The following is a 26,588-nucleotide window of genomic DNA, read 5'->3' as shown; positions in this document are numbered from 1 at the left end:
TTATATATTTAACAGAACAGGGATCGGATGTTGTTGTTCAACTGCCCATTACAAACCAAATGTCTGGAGTTGTTAGAGGAGGTTAGGACATATTTTGTGACACTCACTAGTCCTCCAACCCAGTTTATCTGCAGTCAGAAGTGTAGCCAGGATATTACTGTGATCCAAATTCCCCCAAGTACGACTCTGACCGCCTTAGAAATGCAAATGAAGTTGTGCAAATTTAAATGAGTTTCATCTCACTATTTAATTTGAAATAATTCTCAGTGTTGTTTAAACAAAGTTCCGGTTACTATTAGTGAAATGTGTCTGTTTTTCTTAATAGTAATATTTGGAGATGGTGACTTGAAGAATATGAGAACAAGGCTTAAAAATTGACCATGTCTAATTGTACAACTGAAATAAAATGTCCAGAAACAGTATTAAAACACTGACTAGCTCCACTTAATGCCTCAGTGCTTGAGATTTTTAGAGCCTTAATGTAACAGCTTTAAACCAGTTACAGTCCAATAACGGAGACCATTCCTTCTGTGCTTATTAGGATAACAAATAGAGAAGATGAAAAAGTCTCTTTCCATCTTCTAATTCTTTTTATAATCTTAGTGGGCTGAAATTGTATGTTTGAAAATCCTTAATTGTACTTATTGTCATTAGCTGGGATCACTTTACTTCCTGATTCACCCAGTCTGTCTGTGGCTCTCAGCCTATAGTGAAGATGTGAATCTTCAAAAGCAGTCAACAGATCTACAGCTCTGCTATTTAAAAAAAAAAAAAAAAAACCTCAAGAATTTCCTTGCGCAGCTTCACACACAAATTTTCTCTAATGTGAATAAATAGTACATTTTCCGGGGACTATTTTCAGCTGCTGATTAAAATGCATTTGGAGCGGAAATGAGTATTTGCAGCTCTTTGACATACTCTGGATATCACACTATTGACAATATTCCAATTTTTTTATGGGTTGACTAGTAAAACATTAATAGTATCCTGCATATCCTCTGCAGACAATCACAGAAACTGTGTTAGTGTCTAGAAAGAGCACCTCTGTCTGACTTTCTTCATCCTCTGCAGGGTTCACTCACGCTGACCTGGATCATGAGCAATGATTTGCCTCTTTTGACAAGTCTGACTGAGAATGCCACCGTGAGTATTACTGCGCCCACTCCTCACACCATCCACTGTCCACACTTTCACATCATCTAGTGTTTGTGGTTTCTGGGCACGGCAGTGCTTTAGGATTCAAGCTGAAGCTGAGTTAACACCTCAGTGTTTCAGTAGCAGGTATTATATATCCCAGGTAGAGCCATAGTGGACAGGCTGATGTGTATCCAAAGAGGATTTGACTCAAAACCAGGACTGTGTGTGTGCTGGCTTTGTGTGCCTTTGGGGGATGTGGGGATATCTGAGCCAGCAGCTGTGATTATTGGACACTTAAAGCTGCCTCTGCGGAGGCAGAATTAACCGTTGTTTGCCTCTACAGTGTGTTTCAGAAACATGACCTGAAAACTGGTGAGAGGCTTTGCTGCTCCAGTTCATTGATTGTGTTGTTCTTCCTGTTTGGCTGAGCCTGTGAAAACAGCAGATTTCATTAAGTTACAGATGCATTGACAAATCCAGTGAGTGTGTGTGTGTGTGTGTGTGTGTGTGTGTGTGTACTGCACACATGCATGTAACTGTGGGTGTATCAATACGTGCGTGTCGCTATACAGTGAAGGAGCTGTTAGTCTTATACAGATGAGCAGACATTCGTCTCTAAAAATAATTTGGTGAGTGTATCTCCTCCATACAGGCCTCAGCTTAATGTAGGCCACGTCAGAATCGAATCAATTTAAAACAACATGCATTCATTGTATGCGTGTGTTCAGTTTGACGTGTTCCTGCCTGAAGCATGTTTTCTTGTGCATATGGTTTTATAGGCAGAAAATGACAGTTTCTTCCACTCAGCAGCTCCATCTCTTTTGTGTTGCGACGTGATCATTTTGAATTCGGGATTAAACATGACATAGACCGACTGGTGCTTTGACTTAGTAAAGAACCTTTACTGTGAACTGTTGAGCAAACAACCTCAGATCTTTAAAGATCATGTGGTAAACAATGAACCTACAGTATACTGGGAATGTTTTTTACTATTCTGACATTTTATAGATTAAACAATTAATATATAAAAAAAGAATAGACAGCTTAACCAATAATCCTTAGTGTCTGCACATCCAGCCAGCAGCAGGCTTCGGGGTTTTCTGTACCGACCCTGCTGCATCATCATCCAAAGGTTGTTCTGTGCTTCTCCTCCAATGCCGTGCAAAAAGAAAGCCCACATCTTCATATATATTGCGTAACGCTAAAAGTTTTAACAGATGAATATTCAATATGCGGCAGTGAAAAGGCCCAATTATTCCCTTTCTCCTTTTAAACAGACATCATAGGAAGAGCCAGGAAAGTCTGGTGTGGGGATTGCTCATGTGCGTCTGCATCCTCCTCCTCCTCGGCCTCCTCCTCCTCCGATTTCCATTTTTAGCCTGCGTTGGCCACATTTCCCCCCTCATTGAGAAGAGCTTGGAAATTGAATTAAGGGTCTTGCTGACGTTTCGATTAGCATCCCCAGGCTCACTCAGCCAAGACTGAGAGTATTAATCAGAGAGAGTAGAGAAGAGGGCAGTTGTGTTGTCTCTATATGTGTGTGTGTGTGTGAGCAGGATGTAATGTATATGGTTGTGTAGATAACAGGAGGACTTTAGGCTTAACAGAGTCCTTCAGTGTTAATTTCCCTTCTTATTAAATATTACAGCACTTAGCTGACAGCATATTGCAACAAAGAGATTCCTCGTTGCTACTGAGAAAAATCAATAACTGTCCCAGCACGAATAACACAGATACTGAGTTCACAAGCACAAAACTAGCCCCAGAGATATATCAGCTTCATCCTTATCGTGCTAATAAAGGAATGAGTTATAATGAGTACAGTCAGTATTGAGGTTTGACTGACATGGGCTTAAAGAGCTGATATTGTTTCTGTTTATTAGATTTTTTTTTTACTCTTCAGTGAATAAAAGCAGTTTTCTCTTTGAGTTGAGTAAAAAGCATTTTGAATAAAATTAAAATGTTATGTGCATGTTTCTGTCTGAGATGAGAAAAAAGGCTTTAGGGTCACTGAAGGAAAGTCTCCTGACTTTTTAATAATAATCAGTATTATTTTTATGTATTTATATTGTAATGGTGAAATAAAATATGTGTGAAATAAAATAATAATAATAAAAAAATATTAGTCACTTGCCACCAAGTTAAGAGAAAACACTTACATTCTGAGCAGTTTTTGGTTTTACATTTTAGAGATAAAATCACAATTTGCTATGAATCCCAAATAATTCTTAACTTAACTTTACAAAACTATTGTATGTAAAAATACTATAAATAATAATATTTATTTATAACCCTGCAATATTTGATACAAAAGACAAAACTCAAACATTTGTATTATAAAATAATTGGTAGAAGAAGTACTCCATAGTAAAAATAAAAGTCCTAGTCCTATATTCACGATTTTAAAATATGAAGAATCAGGCACTAACTGGTGAGCATAGCAGAGCATTTAGCTGTTAAAGAGCCAAATATTATATATACTATTCATTTTTATTTTTGTTTTGTAATAATTTTCACTAACAAATTGTACAATATTATGTCAATTTCATGTTGTAGTCCTAACTTCACCTCTTTCACCCCCTCAGGATGTGCCTGTGTCGACGGGCCAGGTGGAGAACTATGTGCCGCTGTTGGTGCTACTGAGTTTTTTTGCTGGGGGGATGCTGGTCCTGCTCTCCCTGCTGCTCCTCTTCTGTCACCGCTGCTGCATGGGTGGAAGACGCTACTCCAGGTGGGTGCTTCTTACTGAGTGACACAGTGCGTGGGCCCATTCATTTTGCAAACACACAGGGATTACGTAAGGTAACGTGGCGAGGACAGCGGTGGATTAAAGCGGCTATGAATATGAAAGTAAAAACTTGGATGTGACATGGTATTTTTGTTTCCCTCTTTCAGAGCGAGCGATGACCCTGAGAAGACAAATACCACTTATGCTGAAGATTCTCAGCCCACCCAAGGTCAGAGCTGTATTTTTTTTTTATTTATATGTACAATACACGTATTCTGGTCCACTGTCGTCACTAACACCGTTATTACTCTCACTCGGTTTGTCCTTGTCCTTTTTGTCACTTAGAGATCACCATTCGTCTGGATGAATCTGACGCTCTCTCAGCATCAAGCTGTCACGATGGAGAGTCAGAACGATTTGTCTCCACTGGATCAACTGGCCGCAGAGTCTCCTTCAATGAATCTGCACTTTATGAACAGGAGAAGACAACTCAGGACAAAGGACGCAGGTACAGTTTATTCGAGATAATGGTGGGTTTTTAACAGAAGGTTTGGAGAAGCATTAAGGTGATGAGGGTTTTATCCTCCTCTTCAGGTATACTCTGACTGAAGGGGACTTCCATCACTTGAAAAAAGCTCGACTGACCCACCTTCACCTGCCACCAGCGCCATGTGACCTGAAGATCCTCACCATTATGGAGTGTGACTCAACAGAGAGCAGCACCATCAACATCAGTGAGACGGCAGCTTCAAACCTGCCCCTCACCATCTACCAGGTACAGTGTGAAGTGTCTCTCTGGTTCTGCCTTGGTCACAGACTTTAATTTGACAGAAACAACAAATGAGGATTGTTCTCTGTCCTGTGTTTATTACTTTCTTCAGCCTACTGAGAGAAGGATGTCTGACTGGGTGGGTCAGAGCCTCAGTGGAGGTTTGCCAGGAGACCCACACCACTCCATCATCCTAGACCAGAGACCCAGACAGGGGTTATCAGCTATGAAAACACAGCGCACGCGGTCCCAGACAGTGGGTTTTGCCTTTTTTCACTTTGTTTTGATAATTATCTCGAATAAGCTCACATAGGTCACGGTGCTGGCAGCACAGCTCTGTGGGACGCAGTGTCAGTCTGTCACGTGATCTGTGAACTACTTTGGCCCAGAATGAAATATTTCATAGTGTACTTGATGGGTTGTTGTAGAATTTTGTACAGATATTTGTGGTTCATGGATGACATATCCCAATGACCTTGATGATAAGATTGACATTTGTAGCCTTGATAACTAGTACTGAACTGTGTACAGACAGTTTTATCACCCGTTGAGATGAATTGTAATAACTTTGGTGATCATCTGACTTCATCTAGCACCACTCTCAGGTTAAAAAAACTAGAAATATGTGGTAAAACTTGCTGCTGAAGCCTTCAGTGACCCAGAACAGCAGTAATGGTGAATAGAAATTCACTTTTAAAATCTGTTTTTGCAAAGACTCGCCAGTCAAGCCAATCAGAAAAATTTCCTTGAATCCAGCATTCACGCTACTGGAGAAATACTTTTTCACTGACAGATTATTCAGTCTGGAATGATCCACTCGTATCACACATAAACAGAGCTGTGAAAAGCAGCTGCCACAGGCTCAAACCTACTGATACGTCGTGACATCAGTCATCACTACAACTGAGTGACAATATGACAAACTGCTGTCCCCTGAGGGGTTTGCCTCTGCCCGTCACAATTCATCTCAGCTTGTCTGCCTCAACCCCTGCTAAATGCCTCATCCTCTCCCTCCCTCTTCCTCTTCCTTCATCTCTTCTGTCAGATGGAGGCTATCGGGGATAGGGGAGATGCTGACAGCGAAATGGGGATGAGAGGAGAGTTGACTCATGCTCCAGGCCAGACTTCAGTTCTACATTTCTTCTCTAAACTGCGACGCCACGCCAGTCTAGAGGGAGCCGGACCTTACTTCAAGAGGTGGAAGTTCGACAGCAGCCACCGGGCTGCCAGTCTGGATGCCAAAGGTTTGGATAAATGTAGTAGATGCATGAGTAAGAGTTGTCTAACTTCGTAAAAGAATAATATTAGAATAAAAAACTGCATGAGAAGTGACACGTTGAAATCAAACAGAGAGCTATTTCTTCATGTGAATTACTACCAGGATCCCCCAAGAGAAGGCCGTTCCAGAGACAAAGAGCAGCAAGTGAAACTACTGATCACACAGAAGATGACTCTTCTCCTCTTCGAGATGAAGTCATCGAATCTTTCCCACACACTCCCATACAGAGAAGTGGCCTAGAGTCTCTCTCTGCAGAGTCCCTGTCTCACCCTGCAACTTTACCCATGTCATCAGTCTTCCTCAGCAGGTACATTTCTACTAATGTGACTTGCACTATAACTATCCCAGAATTATTGACTAACTGACTATTCTCCATCCACACAGGCTAAAACTGGAAGCCATGGTGGAGGTAAGTGGTAGCAGCAGCAGCAGGACAGTGGACCCCTGTATGCTAACAGGTGACTATCAAGCCCAGAGGCAAGAGGAGGCCATAACTAATGGAAGAGCAGAAAAAGAAACTAAATTCAGTGCAGCTATAAGAACTGAATCAACAGTCGATGGGGAATTGTTTGGGGCAGAAGACACTGCGGTTCAAGAAATGTCTGAAGACGTGTTAAGAAAAACTGTAGACACAAAAGCAGAGGGCGTGATAGATATGACAAAAAGGAATGAGGCAGATGTAGATGATGGAGATGAAGTGGTGTTGGGAGCCGAGGCAAGACGAAGGACAGACTCAGGCTCGTCTCTGTCATTCATGATTCGCCAGGAGAGCTCGGAGGTCCCTCCCTCTCTGTACAGAGACATTTGGAGCTTGCGAGCCTCTCTGGAACAATACGCCTCCTCGGACCAGAGCAGCACGGATCGGGAGTCCATCCGCAGTGACGCTGACAGTGTCTCATCCTTAGGTGGTGCAGGAGCTCGTTCTGGCCTTGACAGCTGCTTGTCGCAGGACCTGGATGATGAGCCTGAAGGAGAAGGCGAGGGAGAGTTGTTGGAGGGAGGAATCAGAGGAGCATCAAGTGGGGACAGTGACGTGGGAAGTGGAGCTGCAGGAGAGGGTGAGGCAGGTAACCGGAAGTTGCTTCAAATGGACAGTGGCTATGCCTCTATTGAAGCACCATCTAGAGCTCCTGAGGACATGCGGCTTTTTGGGACTCCTGGAGCTCCTAGAGGAAAGACAGCAACTGAGAGACGGTTGTTCTTCACCAGTTCTGGGAGAAAAGGTTCAGTGTGTGAGAGCATCGAGACCAAGCTGTTTCAGGAAGAGCTGGAGGATGAAATGTCAAACAGCACAGAGACAGAGGAGAAAGCAAAGGAGAGAGCTCAACCCTGCGGACAGTCTCTTACCCTTCAAGAACCGTATCAACTTCTGAAATCTCTCCATTCTCAAAAACCTCTAGAATCACAATTACCTCTGATGTCTCCACTGATGAAGCCAATCCAACAGCCGCCGAGTCCTCACAGACCTCGCCTTCGCCGCCGTGACTACAGCATTGATGAAAAGACAGATGCTCTTTTCAACGAGTTCCTCCGTCATGATCCCCGGTTCGACCAGCAGGATTCTCCGCTGCGCTCCAGGCACCGCTCCAGAGTTCACCTCCGGAAGCAGTGGCAGAGACACAAGCAATACAGCGACCCAGGGTCAGGCACTGGGGGTAGGTACTCCCCATCTTTGGAGAGGCAGAGGTTTACTCCGCTGAGGAGGGGGGACAGTGCCGGTTACCCCCTGGACACCAGATATCACAGCACACTCTCACGGATTGCAAGTGCTGCTGATGAAGAAGCCAGTGAGGTTGCAGCTTGTGAGGAAGCAGCCAAAGAGATGGCAGAGAACAAAGATCCATCAAGTGGAGGAGCTACAGGATATGCCACTGAAAGCACAGCCAGCAAAGTATCTGAAGGCACAGATGCAGCAAAGAGCAGCCCTAGTGGATCAGGGTCAACTGGAGAGGGTGATGGCTGCCAAGTCTCTACAAACAGAGACAGAGAAAAGACAAGTAGCCAGACTTTGACCACTGTAACTTCACAAACAAGCCTCATGGATCCAAGGATCGACAACAGAAACAACAACAGTAGTCAGGCTATCCTAGCCGAGGTTTCCCTGCAGGCAGAAAGCAGCCTGGCAGACAAGTTGGTCGTGTCGGTGGAAGAGAGGCTTTACGGCAGCCTACGCGGTGCAGAGAAGCTCGGCCAGGAAGGATCAGAGCGTGTGCTCACTGTGTCTCACACAGCCTCACCCGGCTTTAGTCCAATATAACCTGTTAAAGAAGGCCATAGTCATAAACGTCACCTCAGATCCATTTCCATTTCCAAAACAGTCTGCAGCTTTTCAAGCGTCGTCATATGTTGGATACTGGGTCAATCTCTGGAATTTGGACAAATCTTCATAATGAACATGGTCTGAAGACTGATTTATCATCACACATATATATTGTATAGGATAGAATCACGCTCTTGTTGGTCAGTCTCTTCAAATATTTGAGTTCAGACCATCATTTCCACTGTGTGATGACCCCTTTTTATTGGTAACCATTCTTTAAAATCATATTACATAGTTTCAAAAAATATAGACCCATCTTTACAAAACAAAAATATTTTCAGACTGTGAATTTTGAGCATGCTATGTGTATATGAATACTGTACATTTTTAACTTTAAAACAAAAAGCACTTTGATGGGAAGAAAGATAACAATGGAGCTTCTGTCACGCATTTCTCTAATTTTAAAACCATATCCTCCTTAAGTGTCCTTCTGTCTTGATCATCATGAGGTTATACGTCTACATAAGGGCTGTCGTGTTTGTATTTGGCAACAGGAAGAACAACAGTGATGATATAAAATCAAAAACAAACATATGGCAATTATTAAGTGCTTGCAGCTCTCTTTCTCATCCCCATCACATCAGCAGTTCAGGAGAGAACATGCTATTTCATAAAAGGAAAAACAGATGGAGCTCCCAAACTATACTGCAAACACAGTGTGAAAATGTGTGCATTGAGCATTTTTATACTCATATTTCATCTATTTTTATAGGATTTTTGTTAGTCATCTATCCGTGTTATACATCCTAATTAAGGAGGTGGTATCCAGGAGCTTCCGTGGGCTCGAGCTGTGTTTTATCACAGCTGGGACTAACTAAACTGAGGGGGAGACTGATAGATGATACTTAAAAGACTGACACAGGAGCCTCTCAGGCTTTTAGACAGATGGTCCGGTAACAGAGAGTTGGGGCTGTAAAAATGGAAGCTAAAACTAAATAGAAGGGGTGATGCCTGCTCCCAAATCCCAGAGCTCACTCATCTTTAAGTAAAAGTAGGTCTGGTGAAATTTTTTATTGTCAAGTAATTCAACGAAAAGACCAAACCCAACAATGAATTGATTCCTCCAGTGAATACAATCAGTCGAACACTACACTAACCATAACCCTAACCATAGGCAAGGAAAGTGAGATGGTACCGAGAGATATTTGTCACATTGTTGGTTTTTCGACTCTTCATAGAATTTATTGACTTTAAGGAAAAAAAGTACTATTCTTTACATTTGGGTTAAAACCTAGAGCTGCAACCAAAATTTCTTCTGATAACTCAAATGTCACAAAAAAAAAAAAATCTTTAATCTGAAACCTTAAAGCATCTGTATGTCCGACCAGTCTCAAACCCATTAGTTTGTGTGATATGAAACCACAGAAGCAGCAAGGGGATCAATAAAGTATTCATTATTATTAAAACAAATGCACACCAAAGAATGGAGTTTAGGATTGCTAAATGGCTTAAACAATTAAACCACTACTAAAAAATTGTTTATTGGCTAATCAGTTAATTGTTGAAGCTCCAATCTAGTCCCTGAAAAGCTCACTTTTCATTCACATGCTTCCAGTACAGATGTAAACTGTAGTGATTGGATCTGTACATCAGAGCACTGCTGCATGCTAGAACATGTGATGAAGAATGTAACCTGGGAAACTGCGACGGTAGGTACAGCTTGTTCCTTTTTTGCTTTTCGTCTTGTCTTTGTCCTCACGGTGAAGCATCTGCTTTATTGAGTAGTGCAGAAAATTTGAATTTCTTGCAACCTTGACAAATGGTAGACCTTGTGGGACCAACTGAGGCACATTCATTTTGGACTGAACATTTTTCTGAATAAAAAATAAAACGTGATTTCCCCCCTGTCGATTTTTGCTGTTGTGATTCATGTTGCCTGTGATACTGTAAAACAGCAGAATCATGATGGACATGGACCTACAGTGCAGCCTTGCATTTTAATTATACTGCTGAAATATTCTGCATGTCTTCGTCCTCACCATGCTGCTCCTCATGTGTCTTCTCAAATGGAGAACCTCTCTGTCGACCTTGCTGACGTGGGAAGTGCTGCTGTCTCCCTCCCTCGGAGTGGTGACTCACCTGCTCTCTGATCTATTCCCAGCGAGGGGCTGATGATAAGCCTGGATGCGTAAGAAGGGGGGGCAGGGCTCCCGCGGATGTGATCTGCACAACAAAGAGCATCGCTGGAAAACAGGCGACTGGGTGATTGTGACGGCAGACTGCCTGCAGCTAAGCTGCATTTTGGCTCATGATGTTCTTGGATATGACTACAGGTTGCGAATATTTAAAAAAATAAAAAGGCAACTGTAATACTCCTATCAAAAGAAAACTTTGTAAAGGACATAAAAAAAAATCATAAAAAAAAAAACAGGACATAAACCATTGAGATGTATTGCATAATAAAAAATATGCTTAACTCAAAGTTAAACAGAAAGGATCATCCAACAAAACAGCCTGTTTGGGACACATTTTATATAAATAATAATTAAAAAATATTCATTTGAAAAGAAAAGGGAAAAAAAAAAAAAAACCTAAACGGAAATCAAAAATCCCCAACAGGTCAGTGATGGATGTCAAGGCTACGGCCACTCTGTCCACAAACCAAACACTTTCCCTTTCTTCCAGCTCTGTACAGCATGCAGTTTTTATGTTGGTGGTACTAGACTACTATCAGAATTATTCTCATCATAGATTTAAATATAGAATTAATTATTATAACTGTTGTAGTCATTTTTTTTTCTCTTTAATTTTTTTACACATCACATTGTGTCTTAAAAACTGCCATTAGGGTTCTGTAAAAACAAAGGTAGTCAAAGAAACAGAAGGTGGGGTGGAAGGGGTGAACAGGTGGGGTATACGGGCGATGGTGTGTAATGTCCGGTGCAACACTTGGTCCTCCGAAGAGGATTTCAGGATGAAGGGGAGAAATGACAATATGACAGGAGTTGAAATTATGGGACAGAAGAAAAAAAGAAAAAAAAGAAAAGAAAAAGACACCATCTTTGCAGCCAGTGACTCAGTTTCAGAGCAAAAAAGAACATTTCATGCTGTCCTCCTCCCTGTCTCTCATACGGCATCTTCAGAAGACCCTGCAGGCCAGCAGTCCAAGGAGGTAAAGGGCATTAACATCAGCAGGTTTCTCTCACAACTGTGAGGACTCCAGACACAGAAGGACAGGGCAGGAAAACCTGAGAGGGACAGAGACGGATGACAAATGTTTGGTGGACTCACCAAAGAGTTTTATACATAGTTATTAATCACACACACACACACCAAAAAACAAAAACAACATAAGTTTCCCCATGATAAAACTAAAAACAAGAAGTGTATTAATTGGTGTTGGAAAGACTCATCTGCAGGGTGATAAAGAGCGAGACAAATGTCCCACAGCCCACTTTATCTCATCCAGGGTGAGTCATTGTGTGAACAAATTAATACACAGCAGCTCCTCTGCACTGCAGCCATGACAAACAGCCTCATGCCGTGAGTGGTTTGTATGTGTGAGAGATTGAAAGAGCAAACTGTGGGTGGTAACTGGAAAGAGAGGAGGACAACCTGTTAAATTGGTGTGTGGGGTTGCTTGCAGCATAAATCTGCCCCACTTCTTCACCTGAATAAAGGCCACTGACGAGCCGTTGAAGTTTATATTCTAGCTAAACCCTAACTGGAAACAGAAAAGAGATGCTCAAAGACCGGACCTGTCCAGATCTAGGTGTAGTGACAGTATAGGAAACTGCCTTTGTTTGCCTGGGACGCGGTGAGTCAGAGCACTACTTACTGAATATCAACACAGATTCCCTCCCCTCCCCTCATTTCCTCTTCCACTCCTCCTCCTCCTCCTCCCTGATACTTATCTCTATATTTCAGTTCCAATGCAGTCACATCTCATTCCTCCTATCGCTTCATCTAGATCTGCAGCACCTGTTCTCTCAAGGTGTCCATCTTATTCTTTCTGATATAGAAAAGCTGTCCTTCAGGAGCTCAAGAAACAGTCCACAAACTCACCAGGTGGGTAGCTGCTGAGACAGGAACAGCACGGAGGGTCATTGTTGTTTGCAGGTGGAGAGCTTGCGGATCTTGCTGGCTGTGGAGACTCCCTTGCGTGAGGGGTTGGATGAGGAGGAGGATCGGCGTTCAGCTTTGGCCTTGCTGTTCAGAGACCCCGCTTCTGTCCCATTCACACAAACTGGTTTGGATACAGGTGGACTGTGGTCTGCGTTCACCTGATCCCCATCTTCTTCTGCCACTTGTCCTAAAACAACACAGACATGAGTCCCCATAAAATCCCTCACTCTGCCACACAAGTCAAGACTCAAGTACTGGGCACTGCTTTACTGGCCTAGCCCTAAGATTATGGATCAGAAGGGACAAATGGGCACTACACACCTGTTCATTTTTGTTAGTCAGGATTTAAAAGTGTTAGCACATTTGAGACCTTATTTTGAGAACTATTATGTATGAAGTGACGACTGTAATGACACTCATCAAAGGTTAGTACTATTGTGGGAAGTTGATTGTCAGTATTGACCACCCCCCTTCCCATTGCCCGCTGAGGTGACCATACAGCCGTTTCTCTGCTCCTCTTGTCACATTTAAAAAAAATGCTTATACTTTGAATATAAGGTCAGATGAAATCCTAGGGTATAGTGCCCCTATTAAAAGCCAATTTGTCAGCACAATGTCAGGTCAGATAACCATGAGAAATATGTCAGAAATATAGTTGAAATAAAGGCTAATGGTACGGTGGCAACTCCCTTGTTTCCTGCATGAACTGTTCGGGAAATGTTATCCTTGATCCTTCAAGGTCACAATTGTCAACAAACTAAATATTTCAAACATTCAGGACGACTTGGACCATTCTTCCACACAGTTCAGCCATATTCTTAGCATGTCAGGTGTAGATGTCTCTTTTCATATCTGACTGAGCTCAGAAGCAGCAAAGCAACCCAAAATCATGAAGCTCCATCCACTGTACTTCACTGTTGGGATGTGATTGTCTTTTTATGCCATAAGTAGTGTGTGTATGTCCCAAATAATTATATCTTTGTTTAATCTATCCATAAGACGTTTGGACTGTCAAGATGGTCTTTTGTAAACTTCAGGCGGGCTTCCTCCGTGGTGTCCTGTTGTGGATACTGCCTGTCAAATGTTTTGCATATAGTTGACTCATAAACCGAGATATAAACAAAATCCAATAAATCTTTCAAGTCTTTAGATGTTGCTCTAGAGTTATTTTTCTTCTCATTAAGCATGTGGCTTCGGAGTGATCTCTCCATTTATTTACAGTATTGGAGTCCAATCAATGCCCTAACTACAGCTGATGTTTAGTGAGAGCCTAGTGTTGCCATTACTTTTACCACCATCACTCCATATGGCTAAAGGGTCTATTCAATAAAGGCTTTTAAAAGATCATGACTGTGTTTTATAAGTTCAGAAATATTATGTGTGTGTGTAAACTTTAAATTGAGTTCCCATGCTGCAAAAACGGCAACACTCAGGACAACTAAAAGAGAAGTAAATTAAGACTGGCGAGATATACAGAACATTATTGCTAAGGGCAAAGTGTTGCTTAATTTACTATCTACACCATTATTCCCATTCATACGAAACATCCGGTGAGTGACAGCGCTCACCGTGTCGGTGTAAACCCTGGAAACCATTCATACTGCCACATCAGAACAATTTCAACTGGACTATTTTTAGATTGCTTCATTCAGATTCTGCAGCTCCATTTGGTTTTTATATGGGACACCTCTTTTAGATAACCAACAGTGACTACTGCATTTATTATTACCACTGTTGCCTAGCAACAGATACAGGATCTGAATTCTGGGGAAAAAGATAAAAGCAGAGATGGGGAACACAATAAATCAAATACAAACATGGTGTCGTTATATGCTCACCCCAAAGTCGGTCAACACTGATTAAGTTTGTACACACGCGATTTGTTTGCTTTATAAACTGAATTGATACTCACAGTTTTGACATATAATTCCAGTATGTAAACAGTATGGGGTTTGGGTATGGTCGTGTCATCTAGCTTTACAGCTATTTACTTGTATTCATGTAAAATACAGAGAAATCGCATGAAGTGTGGTTTGTGTGATGCAGCTTTACTTACTTACGATTAAGTTATTTTTTTGTCCATATAGAGAAATATTCTGTAATCACTATATAAAAAGTTAACTGGCCTCAGCAACTGCTACTGCAACTTCTGGTTTTCATTGAAAATCATACTGGATGAATGCGTCACTTATTCCTCATTGGTGAAGGCTAAACTCCACAGTTCAAAGCTGTGGCTGAAAATGTAAAATTAAAAATGGTAATCCATTCTGAATGTCAGACTTTCTGGTAACTTCTGAAATGTCTGACAACACAGAACTGTAAGGTGGTGTAGATGCAGATGAGGAGGATGATGGTACAAGATCAGTTAAATGGGAGAACATGTTTTTAGAAACTAAACCATTGCTGCTGCTGTTCTTTAAACTCCAGGGCTCCTTTTTCCTGTCAAATGTTTCTAAGAAGAATGTGCTTATTCTGAAAAGCTGTTGTTATACAAGAGGAGAAAGCAGTAACAATGAGACAACAGAAAGACCTTAGCTACAAAACAATCGTATATAACAGTAACAATTGTGGTATCTGACACTCACCTGGCACTGTGAAATCCTGAGTGTATATGATCTCATCCTCGCCGTCATAAAGCTCGTCATCGTCCTCCTCTGTGTAGCCGTGCAGATCCTCCAGGTAGGGCACTACCGTCATACTCCGCCAAGGGTCCCTGCTCTCTGCGCTGGCGGGGATGGGCACAGGAGGCTCAGATGGAGGGTGTTTCTTACGCACCCAGCTGGCAGAGGCAGACAGAAAGTGGGCATTTAAATGACTAATTAGCCTTTAGATATCATATTCTATCATATTTTATAAAGCTTAAATACAAATTTATTAATTGCATTTCTTAATGTACTTGTGAAAAATAACCACAACATCTTTCAAACCAGCTAAATATAGCATATACCACATTGTAAAAATCACTCACTTGTGCTGCCTTATGTTCTGTATGGAAAACCTCTTCACTGGGTCGTACTCAAGCATTCCTAAAAACACACATTGCACAACACAATTTTATCACAATATTTCTAAACACTTTCTCCACTCGCATCTTTTACTGTGAAACATTTAACATGCACTGGTGGAGGAGGAGGACACAGTAGACAGATGATAAACTCATTGAAGGAACATTCATTAATTCGAGCAGCAATCTCATTTATCACCTTGTGTCAAGACATCCCGTGAAGCTCAAAGAGTCAATGAGGTACAGTAGGAAACTTCCATGTGAATAACACAATGGTTGAACCAATGTAATGAAGATTTTGTGCCTTAATTATCATAATGTGGGAAGATCAGAATGTCAGTGTGATAATGCAGCAGTGATGCAGTGCCAATCCAGACCTGGTAATGTAATTGTTTCCCAGTAGGCAGTGAGAGGCAGCACGCAGAGTGCTGATAGTAGTGCGCCTGCTGAAGGACACCTTTTGTGGCACTAGGCTTTTTTTAGACCATGTAATTATGGACTATCTCACAGGTGCTGCATCATCACACACTGACGTCACACAAAATGGCCAACTGAGCGCCGATAAGTTATAATAACAGCAACAGAATGAAGCAGTTTTCTCCCTAAACCATCCAAATTCACCATGACAGAGACACTGCTTAACAGTGCCAATGATACAGAGTCATTTTAAACGTAGAAGTACTCCCCTGAGTGAAGGTATCCATGTGTAGTAGGTTCATTCCCATAAAAGGACAGAAGCAAAGCTGGATAACAGACTGGAATACTACTTTGGCACTCAGCCTTCATGGAAGGGGTTTATTAGTTGGTACAAACAATCTTCTCAGCATTCTTTATGGATTTTAATGGAGTTAGTTTGCAGCCAATTATACATTTCTTTATAAAAGGCTAGACTCCCTTTTCTTTGATTTTACAACAGACATTATCATTGCAGCATTCCACTCAGAAAAAGCAGTTCCTATGTAGTGTTTAGTATTCTGCTGCTGGCTTCAGATCAATGGAAACTACGTCAACAGCTGGAGGAATTTCTACAGTTTGGAGAAAGCCTCTCTTGCTGAGAAGTAGCAGTGTCTCTCAGTGTCATGGCACCACCTACTGGACAGACTGAAAAGATCAAAAACTGAAGTGGACTGCATTTGCGGTCTATTACCGCTATATATCTTGCCGATTCCATCTCAAAGCTTCCATCCGATATTGCCCTTTTCTATAAACCTGCTCACACAAAAGCAGAAAAACCTAGTAAGAGTAACTACCCGTTTCGCTATCATAGTTATAATGAATGCATGACATGAATTGATGAAGTATGATACAGTCAGCGCTGTTAATGCAGTGGCAAACTAAAAATCAGCTCCTAAAGTTTCCCCTACGGCTAAGTTGATGCTTCGTGTCAAAAGTGGTGCAAAACCCTACAATTGTCTACAAACTTCTACAACTGCATCATTATAGCTGATATGCATGCCTTGAGCTAGTGGCCCTGATTCAAGCATTTACTTTACTGCCTAAAGGAACAAATGCGTATGTAAAGATCATTAAAAGATGTAACTATCATGTTGTGCAACATTTATATACAGTAGGTTTTAAAAGAAACAGCAACTTTATTTCTTTTACAGCAGCTTCCTGTTTGCTGCTGTAGATTGATCAATTGTGCCAACTACTGCGTTCCAGAGTAGCAACACGATGAAAGCAGGGCTTACACATGTATGAGCACAGTGTTTGTTGCAGATGATGGGAGCTCACCTGCAGAGCTCCAGAGGAGCTTGTATGCAATGCTCTGCAGGAAGTAGGATCAACCCCTAACTTGTCAACATGGAAATGTAATTTCTTTTAAAGGTTAAAAGATTTAATTGTAAACAACACTAACCTCGCAGCAGGTCTGACAGGAGGGGTCCACACTCCTCAGGAATAGTGTACTCTCCTTTTCCAATGTTCTCAAATAGCTTATAGATGTTATCCCCCTCAAACGGATACAGACTTGTAGTAATGTTATATCTGAATAGGAGGAAGCAGGCGTCACACAGTTAAGTCTTCGAAATATAAAAGCACTACACTATTGCCCGTTTCAACCACAGCTCTGAATAATCTATATACATAATTACTTGCCAATCCCAACTGTTTTTTTAAAGGCAGTGTGTCTAATTTTTTCCCTTAATCATTCACTTTAAGATTAACAGAAAATGAGGAGCAGCAGGAAAAATTCTGAGGACCCTAGAGACAAACAAGTATAAATTAATTAATGGAAATCAGTAAGGTGGTCTATTAAGTGTAAGTATGACAGTAAATGTATATAAACTTTGCTCCCCAATAAAGTTTTTGTTTGATATTTAGTTAAAATTAGCGTAAGATTCTTAGTGTATAATTTAAGTCTTTAAAATGCCAATTAATGTTTTCTTTGGCTTGTGAGAATGTGGGTAACTTAAATCTGACTACTCACAGTGTTACTCCAGCAGACCAAATGTCTACTTTAAACCCTGAAAAGGTGTCCAGTCCGTTGGCGATCTCTGGAGGCTGGAAGGCCGGAGAGCCTTGACTAGTGCGACATGTGTCATCCTCTGCAAATGGGTGAAGGGCCTGAAAAATAGTGAATAAGATTAGTGTGAATAAGACATAAGTAATGTTTCTCTTGATCACTTTGACCACATATATACATATATGAATATGACACTTAACAGTGCTCACACGGATGTGTTAAAAACACACACATACTTTTGACTTCATACTCTTTCACTACTCTCACATGAAGAAAATACTTTTTAAATTAAATTAAATAACTAATTAAATACACAATCCAAAGCAATTTCTGCTTAGTTCTGTGTAGCAGACATCCAAACAGTGACAGGCTCACATACAGTACATACAGTTCTTCTGGTTAATATCTAGAGTTCCTTGGATCATCTGGCCTGCAGTACATGCCTTAAAATGACAATAGGAATCTGGCAGGTAAACACCAATTTTCTGTATTCTGAGCTCACCTCTGCTACTCCCAGGTCAGAGATTTTAAGTGCCCCGTCTGTAGTCAGCAGCAGATTCCCTGGTTTAATGTCTTTGTGAACTATTCCCTGGCTGTGCAAATATTCAAGGCCATCTATGAGTTGGCAAAAGTACCTGCAAAAAAACAAAAACAGAGGGGTTTAGGTGTGCCTTACCCTAAGATGTGAAAACAATTAGCATATCAAACTATTTATCACTGTTGTCAGATGAACAGTCATTACTTAGTACTTCAGCTTCAGTAGCTTTCCGGCAGCAATCAAGACATTCACAAAATCTAAGGTCAGTTATTTTAACAGTAGAGGCCTAGCAGTCTTGGATCTAAACTTGGGCCTGGAGCAATGGCTGCAGAGAAGCAGAGACTAAATATAGCATACAGAAAGAGAGACTTACCCGTGAGCTTGAAATACTGGAAACCTTTTCTCTGGGACGCTATCCAGCATTTCTTGCATCCCACAAACGCAATACTCCATCACCATATACGTAAATCGGGAGTCAAGGGGATTTGCCAAACAAAACACAAATTATTTAATAAAGTGAGTCAATTTTAAAGGTGATAACTACAAAACTTTAGGCACAGAAACAACCTTTGCAAACAAAAATGGTCTTTTAAAACCTTTTAAAAAGAAACATATCATCAAATGCACACTCATGTAGCTGGTAAAGGATATATTTTCTGCTTCTCCTCATTATAGAGAACGTCCACCAACTGAATCACATTCTTGTGTTGGAGTCTTCTTAGCAGCTGAATCTCCCTGTAGATGAACACAAGAAAAAAAGATCATGAAAAATGTTATGCAAATATAAAAACATTAGAAGCACAGCTATATCATTAAATACAAGTTTGTCTGTTGTGAAAGTAATGTCCCTGTGCCACATTTTCATTACGGCCATTTCTAATAAACTTGTGGGCTTAACTAAAGAATGATACTTTAATGGTATACATGTCTAGGATGTGTTTACAGATTATCATCATCAGAAATAATGTGTCATGAATATTGTTTGAATTTGTCAGTACAGCCTAATCTTATACACATAACCACTGAAAACAGTTTGTGAATGAGCAGCAGTCAATAACACCAGTCTCATTATAAAGACAGATAACTGGACAGTTCACTTCACTACCCAAAGAGGAGAACTTTAAAAACGCAGCATGGCAAAACTCCCAGGAGACTCAACATTCATCAGAGAGCTCTGAGCAGAGGGCACTAATGAATTTGGATCTGCATAGGAAACACACAAAGTACAAACCACAGGCCTCTCATTACGTACTGTACTACCCACATTCACATGCAAAGGAAATCTTAACATCTGTGGCTGGAACATCATTCACTTGAGATGAGAAGATTAAAAAACTGAGTGGAGTTTGCTAGAATACAAGATGAAAAGCAACAATGTTTCTGGGAGAGTGTCCTTAAGAAAGATAAAAGAATTTGATCTTTATGGTCAAATCGTTTATGTCAATGTGTCATCAGCTATGCCATGGTAAAACATTGAGGAGCCTCTGTTGTGTTAATGGGTTGCTTTGCTGTGTCTGGCACATAGTACCTTCAAACTGTGCAATGATATTCAGAAGATTATCAAAGCATTCTGGAGTGAAATGTACTGTCAGAGAGTACATTTTGCTCCAGAGAAGAGTCAGAGAACTGTTTCAGCTGTAGGTCACGGTGCCTCCAACAAAATAATGACTCAAAACTGGACATCAGAAAGGTGGTGCTACAAAATATTTTCTCTTCTGGCATTAGTTAAAATAATGTTACATCTAAAAAAGCCACATAACTATATGTTCCTGTTAAAATGGAAAAGAGAATAGTGAATGACAATCACTTTGTTTCACCTTACTTCAGTGGAAGGTTATTTTCATTTTAGACACATCTGTCATATGAAGAAATGTTAGCATTTGTCTCACTGTTGCTTTGTTCACATTAGTGTATAAGCCTGCCAGTAAGGTGTGTACATTAAAAACAAAGACTGCATGCTGGCCCACACTGTGCTTTGTAAATGTTACAGTTCACACAGACTATCAACAAAAGCAGTCTGCTTAAGTTCTAGTCATGCTTCATATTTCAGTAAGTATAACCTTCTTCTGCATTAATACAAATCTCTCTGAAGTAGGACTTGCACATTGAATGGAAGAAGAGGTCCTTGCTAAAGTTAAAACAAGAGTTAAATTCAAAAAGGCACCCACATGTTTGTCTTCACTAAGGAGGCTATGGTTTCATTAATTTTCCTCTAACCTGGTTGTCATAGTTAGCAGCACGATCACAGCTGGAACTGACATCTTGAGTTACAGCTCCCTTGTTACAGTTTCAACAATATGCATTTAGGGAGGACAAAGTGTAACATTAAAATTTTGACATGAAAGACAAAAAAAATTCTAATTAATATACAATCAAACCTTGGTCTCTGCAAATTCATTTAGACTGTATTCGCAGAGACCAATGTGACTAAATGTTGGAGGCAATGACAGGTCAAAGCTATAAAGGGAATGTGTGCCTACACTGCTGTGGCATCATCAATCTCTTTTACTTCTACACAGTCTCACGGAAACACCCTAAAGTTTCTCTGTTCGATATTATGCTGCAGTTTATGAGCTGCCTCTGACCTCTGTCTTACACACAACCTTACCTTTATACTGACAAATGGATATTTTGGGTCTAGTCAGCCTCTTGCTTGCACGCAGATACAACAGTTATTGCTGCATAAGTGCTCTGCTAAAAAGACACCACTGTCGAATGCACAACAAATAAAGCTATGATAAAAATATGGTAAAGTGTAATTAATAGCCCCATTTCAATCTATATAGCAGCACCTATGCTTTTCAGCTGAACAGCAAGAGCGTGTCTGAAACGTAGAAACCACACTGCAACTGCATCACTGCTTGTTTCCATAAAACAAATCATGACACAGATAGTATTGCCACTGATGGCACAGTGACTGCTGCAGTAAAACTGCAGTCTCCGAGTTCAAATTTGTACCGTTGGACGTGTGCGTCCTAGGCTGCAGGCTGTAGTGCTGAAAGGATTTCAACACTCAGCAATATGGCAGCTGCTCTGACACACAGTAGCAACAAAAACAGTGGATCAAAATCTGTATCCACGCTGTGCTGGTCCAGAGCCTGTTTTTAGTTTAGGGTATGTGTGTGCGTCTGTGTGCTCCCGTCATTCCAAACAAGGGCATGGCTTTCTTGGGGTGTTTCCGTAGTAACAGGAGTGACATTGCTCAATCACTGCCGGTATGAGCACGCTTATTCCCATGGAAACACTGTAAAAGCAGGAAGTGTTTGGCAGACAGGAATGCTAAACAGTGGCTAAATGGGAAGCTGGAGGCTACTATGGCATCCACGTGAAGACGGGTTTGTGCAGGCTCGAGCCTCTAGCTTCTTCAAGCTGAAAAAAGTATAAGCCCTTTCATCAAGTGAGACAGATGTGGAAAAGGAAAAGGCATGGAAAACACAGACAAACTAAATTCACACATCAAACCTGGTGTGGTGATAACAACATGACATAACCCCAGTGTAGCACTGCAGTTTTGTGCTAAAAATATTAAAATAACTAGTACAAACATAGCCAGGGCTGCAGGACTAGTGGAGGTAGATAAGTAGAGATAATGGATGGCATTCAGAAGAAACCACCCTCCAAGCCACTGGGGTCCATATACACTATGCATTGACCTCAATGCCTCAATCTGCAGAGCATATACTCTTTGCTTGGCTGAATGCAGGATAGCCATTGCAAGGTCAAGACATAATTTATCACAAATGATGAAAAGTATGCTGGTTGTCGTCTCACTGGAAAATAAATGCTCCACTAATGTGATGCAAATCTTATTTTGTGGTGGCTTTGAAGACCAGACTGCTTTGTTTTCACTGACATAAACAAGGCCTCTTTATTGTTGATGAAATTTTCTGTGCAATTCAACTCTGTAGATAGCTAAAACATGAAGTCCAAGAGAGATCTGAAAACTGAAAATGTTTAGCATACTGAAAAACTGACTTTCAGTCCCAAGTAACTAAAAAATTAGGTCTATTCTTAATTAGTGTTTGTCTGTCTTACTATCGTTAACTGCACTTACATGAATACATGTAGATTTTTTTTTTTTTTTTTACCAATTTGACAACCAATCCTAACACCTTCTCTTTTTCCAGCTGTTCTCAGCTCAGTCAGTTGTCACCTGATATCAAGTAGTTAGAAATAGGATTTCCAGCAAATACAGCCATTTTCAAATTTGGGATAATCCATTTGATGTCAGAATGGGAAAGACTATATTTGAATACAGGCTAAAGTAAAATTTGTCTGGATAACTGATGAAAACAAGTGTCAATACACCATCAAACACACCATCTTGCAGCTCTTCTTTCACTGTGTGAACTCATTTTGACAGTTTTCTAAGCTTCCTCTATAATTAGCACAGGCCCACAGCGAAAGGCTGGAGTAATATTTAATAAACCATTGTGTGATTAAAACTTCTGATACTCATAAGGAAACAGGGGTGGCAGGAAAAAAATAGAAACTGACTGAGATGCATTCTGGCTCTGACAGGGTCTACCAGGTGTGCCTCAGCGCATCTCAGCAGATTGTAGAACAGCTTTATTCTAAAACCATTGCAAGTTCCTCTAAGTTTTACATATTCTCTGACTGGACACATCCGTCAATGAGTTTTTCTGTTATTGTGTTATAAAAATGTATTCCTTCACATTGGACACACACTGCCTTGGTTTCTGCAGGAATTTATTTGGTCATACTTTCGCCTGGCTGTAGTTAAACTGTGTAAGCACAGATTTGCATAAAGTTGAGCTTTCTCAGCTTTCCCTCTTTGTATCCATCATGCTTTGAGTGGAGTACTAGCCCTCAAAGGCAGCTTTCCATTCAGAATAAATGGCAGCTAGTTGCTGGCCCAGGCTTTTGAATCAGTGTGTGTGTGAACAGACCGAAAAACAATGCTGGTCAACAACAACTATGACACCTTCAACTGAGATAGCTCAGAGACGAAATAATTGTTCCTCAAAATTGTGTGTGAGGCATTGGGAAAGTTTGCTAGGTTTTGGTATACGAGATGAAAATGTTTCAGTTGAAAATAAAGTAAGTAATCGAAATAGAATTACTTTGGTGTTGGTACAAAAACTAAGATGCAATGGCTGCTTCATTCTCTCCACATAAAAAAAAAGATACATTTGCTAGAATAAAAAAAAAAAGAAAAACATCCCATCATCGGGATGGTGAAATATGAATTGCAGGGTCTAAATGCAAATTACTAGTTGTGCACAGTTGACTGATAAACAATAGTAGGACAAGAAGAATCCTTCTCATTCTTGCACAGTCATGAGAAACTCAAGAGACTGCAGTCATCAAATTTTTTAGTGGGGTGATTCCAATTAATTAACTCATATTAAGATCAAATATTACAGTCAAGCCAATGCTTCTGACTCACATGACAACTGATTATCCCTGTGTAAGTGAAAAGACTCAGCATGTCAGCATGCATCAATCACACCATACAGGTGATAAGTAATTAAGCCAGTGATGCTGGTTTTATGATTTAAACTTCTGATGCAGCAAAAAGAGGGAGGGTTAAATAGCCAAGGTTGACAAACCCAAAAAAACACTCACTTTTTCACATTGGCTTCTCCATTGGGAATCCTCCTCAGCTTCTTCTTCTTCAGTATCTTGACAGCCCTGCGACAAAGTGTCTCTGAGTCCAGCATCTCTTTCACTTTGCCGTAAGAGCCCTCCCCAAGCAGATCCCCCATCAAGTACTTTCCTATCAGCTTTGCCCTCTTTCTCCGTGGCTGATAGATCACCTCTGTAGAGTCAATGCGGTGAATGAAAGTATCCATCTCCATCAGTTCATTTTCATTTAGATAGTCAATATGATGCAGCTCCCCAGTACTCATGACTGACACTTCAGTAGCCACAGCTTAAGCCTCCTGTGAAAAAATATTTGCAAATAGCTTTGATTTCTGCTGAAGAGTAATCCACTGGTAACCTTTCAGCTGTGAGCCGGGTATTTTAATTCCACAAGAGGGAATATAGATGATTTACAAAATACTGAACATGGGAGATGGAGAACTCAAGCCTGAGAGTTGAGGGAGGAGGTGGGGAATCAATCCCAACTTGTAAACATTAGGGCTCTTTTTACTCAAGAGGTGAAGACAGAGGTGAAGAACCTGCTGGGTCCCATGCTCACTTAGTGCTTTATACTGTACAATATGTACTACATCTGTGACGAGTGCAGTACAACAGCAATGACAAATTGTGATTCTAAAATGTTATTATTCTCTTCTCTAGATGGCCTCTATATAAATTTAATACCTTACAGCCTTAGGTAGAGGCAACCAGGTCTTCTTCAAGGCCACGCAGCACAGCATTTCTGTCAAAGGTCCATGCTGCATAGCATATTTTTCCTCAGGACACATAAGTCTGCACACTGGACTGGATCCAAGCACAAAACTACAGCCAAACGCATGCAGCAGTATCAGTCCAATCTCCTGTGTCAGCCTGGCTCCTGGAGGTCGACCGAGCCATCCAATGTGACCACCGGTCGTCAGGTGTCCTCCATGCCACCACGGTGCCTACTGTTTGATGCCTGAAAACAAGGGTCATTTAAACATTAATGAAAATACACACATGGCTTTCCCCCAGTTTTGAACTAAGTTACCCCTCTTTGGTAAACAATTTGTAACGTTACACACTTCAACACTTGGTCGGTTAACCTTACTGAGTTTCATTTCAGCTGCGAGGTTCCCATCCGAAATAAAAACTACTATAACTTACTCGATTGCATATTTGCCCCAGTACTTTAATTAAACAGAGCGAGCGTGTGAGTTGTGACTGACACTTTAGTTGCTGCTCTGAAATAAACATTTTCAACTGTTAGCTAGCTGGTAAGCTAATGTAGCGCGTCTCTTCGAATGAATTAGCTTGCCAGCATGAGCTCTCTCTTTGCGGCTCCTTGATTTAATCGCATTCAGCGACCATTGCAGGTTTTATGGCAGAAGTATTGCTGTGAAGCAAAGTCAAATAATGTAATGTAGAAGTGGACTAGACATGCACTACGGGAGAGGACAGCAGAAACGTCGTCACACAACTGTAGCTAACAGTGGATGTGCAACGTTAGCTAGTCAACTTTGCCTGACGTTTGGATTAGTGCTAGCTTGCCAACTTCACATAATGTGCCGGTACAGCAGTGGATATGGAAGGGACGCACTTTGGTATGAGACTGCACTGTATCAGGCTCACCTAAAAACAACACTAGCTTATACAAACCAGCCACACCACACACCAAAGAAACATATTAGATACATCCAGCTAAGCCAGGCTAACCGGAGTGGCGTTGGCTAGCAGATTCCAATGTAAATTGCTAGCTAGGTTATTTTACAAGCTACCAAAGTCTGGGTACCGGGTCTCACCTAGATCCACGCGAATCCTGTTTCCAATGGAGGTTTTATGTCCTTTTTGTTTGTCCGTCCGGAATAAAGAAAAATGTTTCACTATGATCCTGCAAGATATCAGAGAAATTTTCAGTTACTCTTGCCACTCAGATTGTCGCCATCTTGTTTACCTCCCCCCCAACTTGCACTGACAGCCCACACGTTGAAATGCGTCAACTCAACCCTCCCCGTACACTCACAGGAGGAGGAGAAAATCCAGCACTGCTGAAAATGAGGCGTTTCAGCATCAACATATTCATTTCAATTTAATAATGGGATCCCACTGATTACATCCTGAGAATTTATAATGGCTATTCCCAGGAGTGGAGATATGACCACTGACAGCTGCGGTAGTTCATCCACGAAATCAACACTACCATTAAACAATTAACTGACCTGGAGCATCCAACTGGAACTGAAACAAGGAATCAATTAAGTGGTAAAATAACCAGCCTCTATTTTAATAATCAATTATTCCAGTCTTATTCCATCTTCTCAAATGTGATGACTAGTGATTTGAATTCTCTTTTTATTTGTAGATTGAGTTTCAGAAAAACAAGTATGACATTATCTTCAGGGCACTTCTGATGTTTCACAGATTTTTTTGACCTTTCATAGACATAAATAATATTTAATGAAAACAATCACCAGATGGACCTATACATTCAATACCAACCAATACCTCAGATTACCTTCTACTATGAATTAAATAATATCTGATTGATGATGCGGCCAAAACTAGAAAGGCTCTTGCTTAACTTGGATTTCAGAGTTATATTTATCCTGTGTAAACCCCCCCCTGGGGAATGGCAAACCGAAGGTCTGATTTCACCGATCTGTCACCCTCTCCACCACTGGCTGCTCAGGCCTGCACT

The 26,588-nt window shown here is 41.0% G+C and overlaps 2 protein-coding genes across 3 annotated transcripts in view; one reads left to right on the top strand and one right to left on the bottom strand.

The window, feature by feature from the left end:
• The window catches only part of LOC113171646 (voltage-dependent calcium channel beta subunit-associated regulatory protein), a 12,943-nt gene extending 1,724 nt beyond the window's left edge, over positions 1–11,219 (top strand). The window contains exons 2-10 of the mRNA XM_026374154.1: positions 1,072–1,143; positions 3,723–3,868; positions 4,033–4,094; positions 4,211–4,373; positions 4,460–4,640; positions 4,747–4,890; positions 5,680–5,878; positions 6,016–6,220; positions 6,298–11,219. Coding sequence (XP_026229939.1) covers positions 1,096–1,143; positions 3,723–3,868; positions 4,033–4,094; positions 4,211–4,373; positions 4,460–4,640; positions 4,747–4,890; positions 5,680–5,878; positions 6,016–6,220; positions 6,298–8,170 — 3,021 coding nt within the window. The 5' untranslated portion in view covers positions 1,072–1,095 and the 3' untranslated portion in view covers positions 8,171–11,219. The remainder of the gene's footprint in view (positions 1–1,071; positions 1,144–3,722; positions 3,869–4,032; positions 4,095–4,210; positions 4,374–4,459; positions 4,641–4,746; positions 4,891–5,679; positions 5,879–6,015; positions 6,221–6,297) is intronic.
• stk11 (serine/threonine kinase 11) lies at positions 9,475–26,588 on the bottom strand. 2 transcript variants are annotated; one of them, XM_026374156.1, is made up of 12 exons: positions 25,693–26,588; positions 24,596–24,869; positions 23,894–24,210; positions 18,956–19,039; positions 18,678–18,767; positions 18,269–18,401; positions 17,731–17,867; positions 17,161–17,288; positions 15,267–15,324; positions 14,884–15,077; positions 12,239–12,485; positions 9,475–11,421 (listed from the first exon to the last, which is right to left on the bottom strand). In XM_026374156.1, exons 3-11 carry the CDS (start codon positions 24,175–24,177, stop codon positions 12,277–12,279), a joined length of 1,317 nt encoding a protein of 438 aa, XP_026229941.1. In that variant the 5' UTR covers positions 24,178–24,210; positions 24,596–24,869; positions 25,693–26,588; the 3' UTR covers positions 9,475–11,421; positions 12,239–12,276. The 2 variants fall into 2 exon arrangements, with proteins under 2 accessions (XP_026229941.1, XP_026229942.1); XM_026374157.1 differs by having other exon boundaries at positions 24,601–24,869.

This window comes from Anabas testudineus, chromosome 17 (assembly GCF_900324465.2).
Source record: "Anabas testudineus chromosome 17, fAnaTes1.2, whole genome shotgun sequence".
NCBI classification, from domain to species: Eukaryota; Metazoa; Chordata; class Actinopteri; order Anabantiformes; family Anabantidae; genus Anabas; species Anabas testudineus.
The sequence above is the reverse complement of the archived record's forward strand: the minus strand, read 5'-3'. Positions and strand labels throughout refer to the sequence as shown.

Excerpts from the sequence above, each read along its gene's own strand:
- stk11 (XM_026374156.1), bottom strand. The coding sequence starts at position 24,177 with ATGAGTACTGGGGAGCTGCATCATATTGACTATCTAAATGAAAATGAA. Across the intron at positions 18,402-18,677 it reads CCAGTATTTCAAGCTCACGG|GTACTTTTGCCAACTCATAG; the intron begins GTAAGTCTCTCT and ends GTTTTTTTGCAG. Across the intron at positions 17,289-17,730 it reads TGGTCTGCTGGAGTAACACT|ATATAACATTACTACAAGTC; the intron begins GTGAGTAGTCAG and ends CCTCCTATTCAG.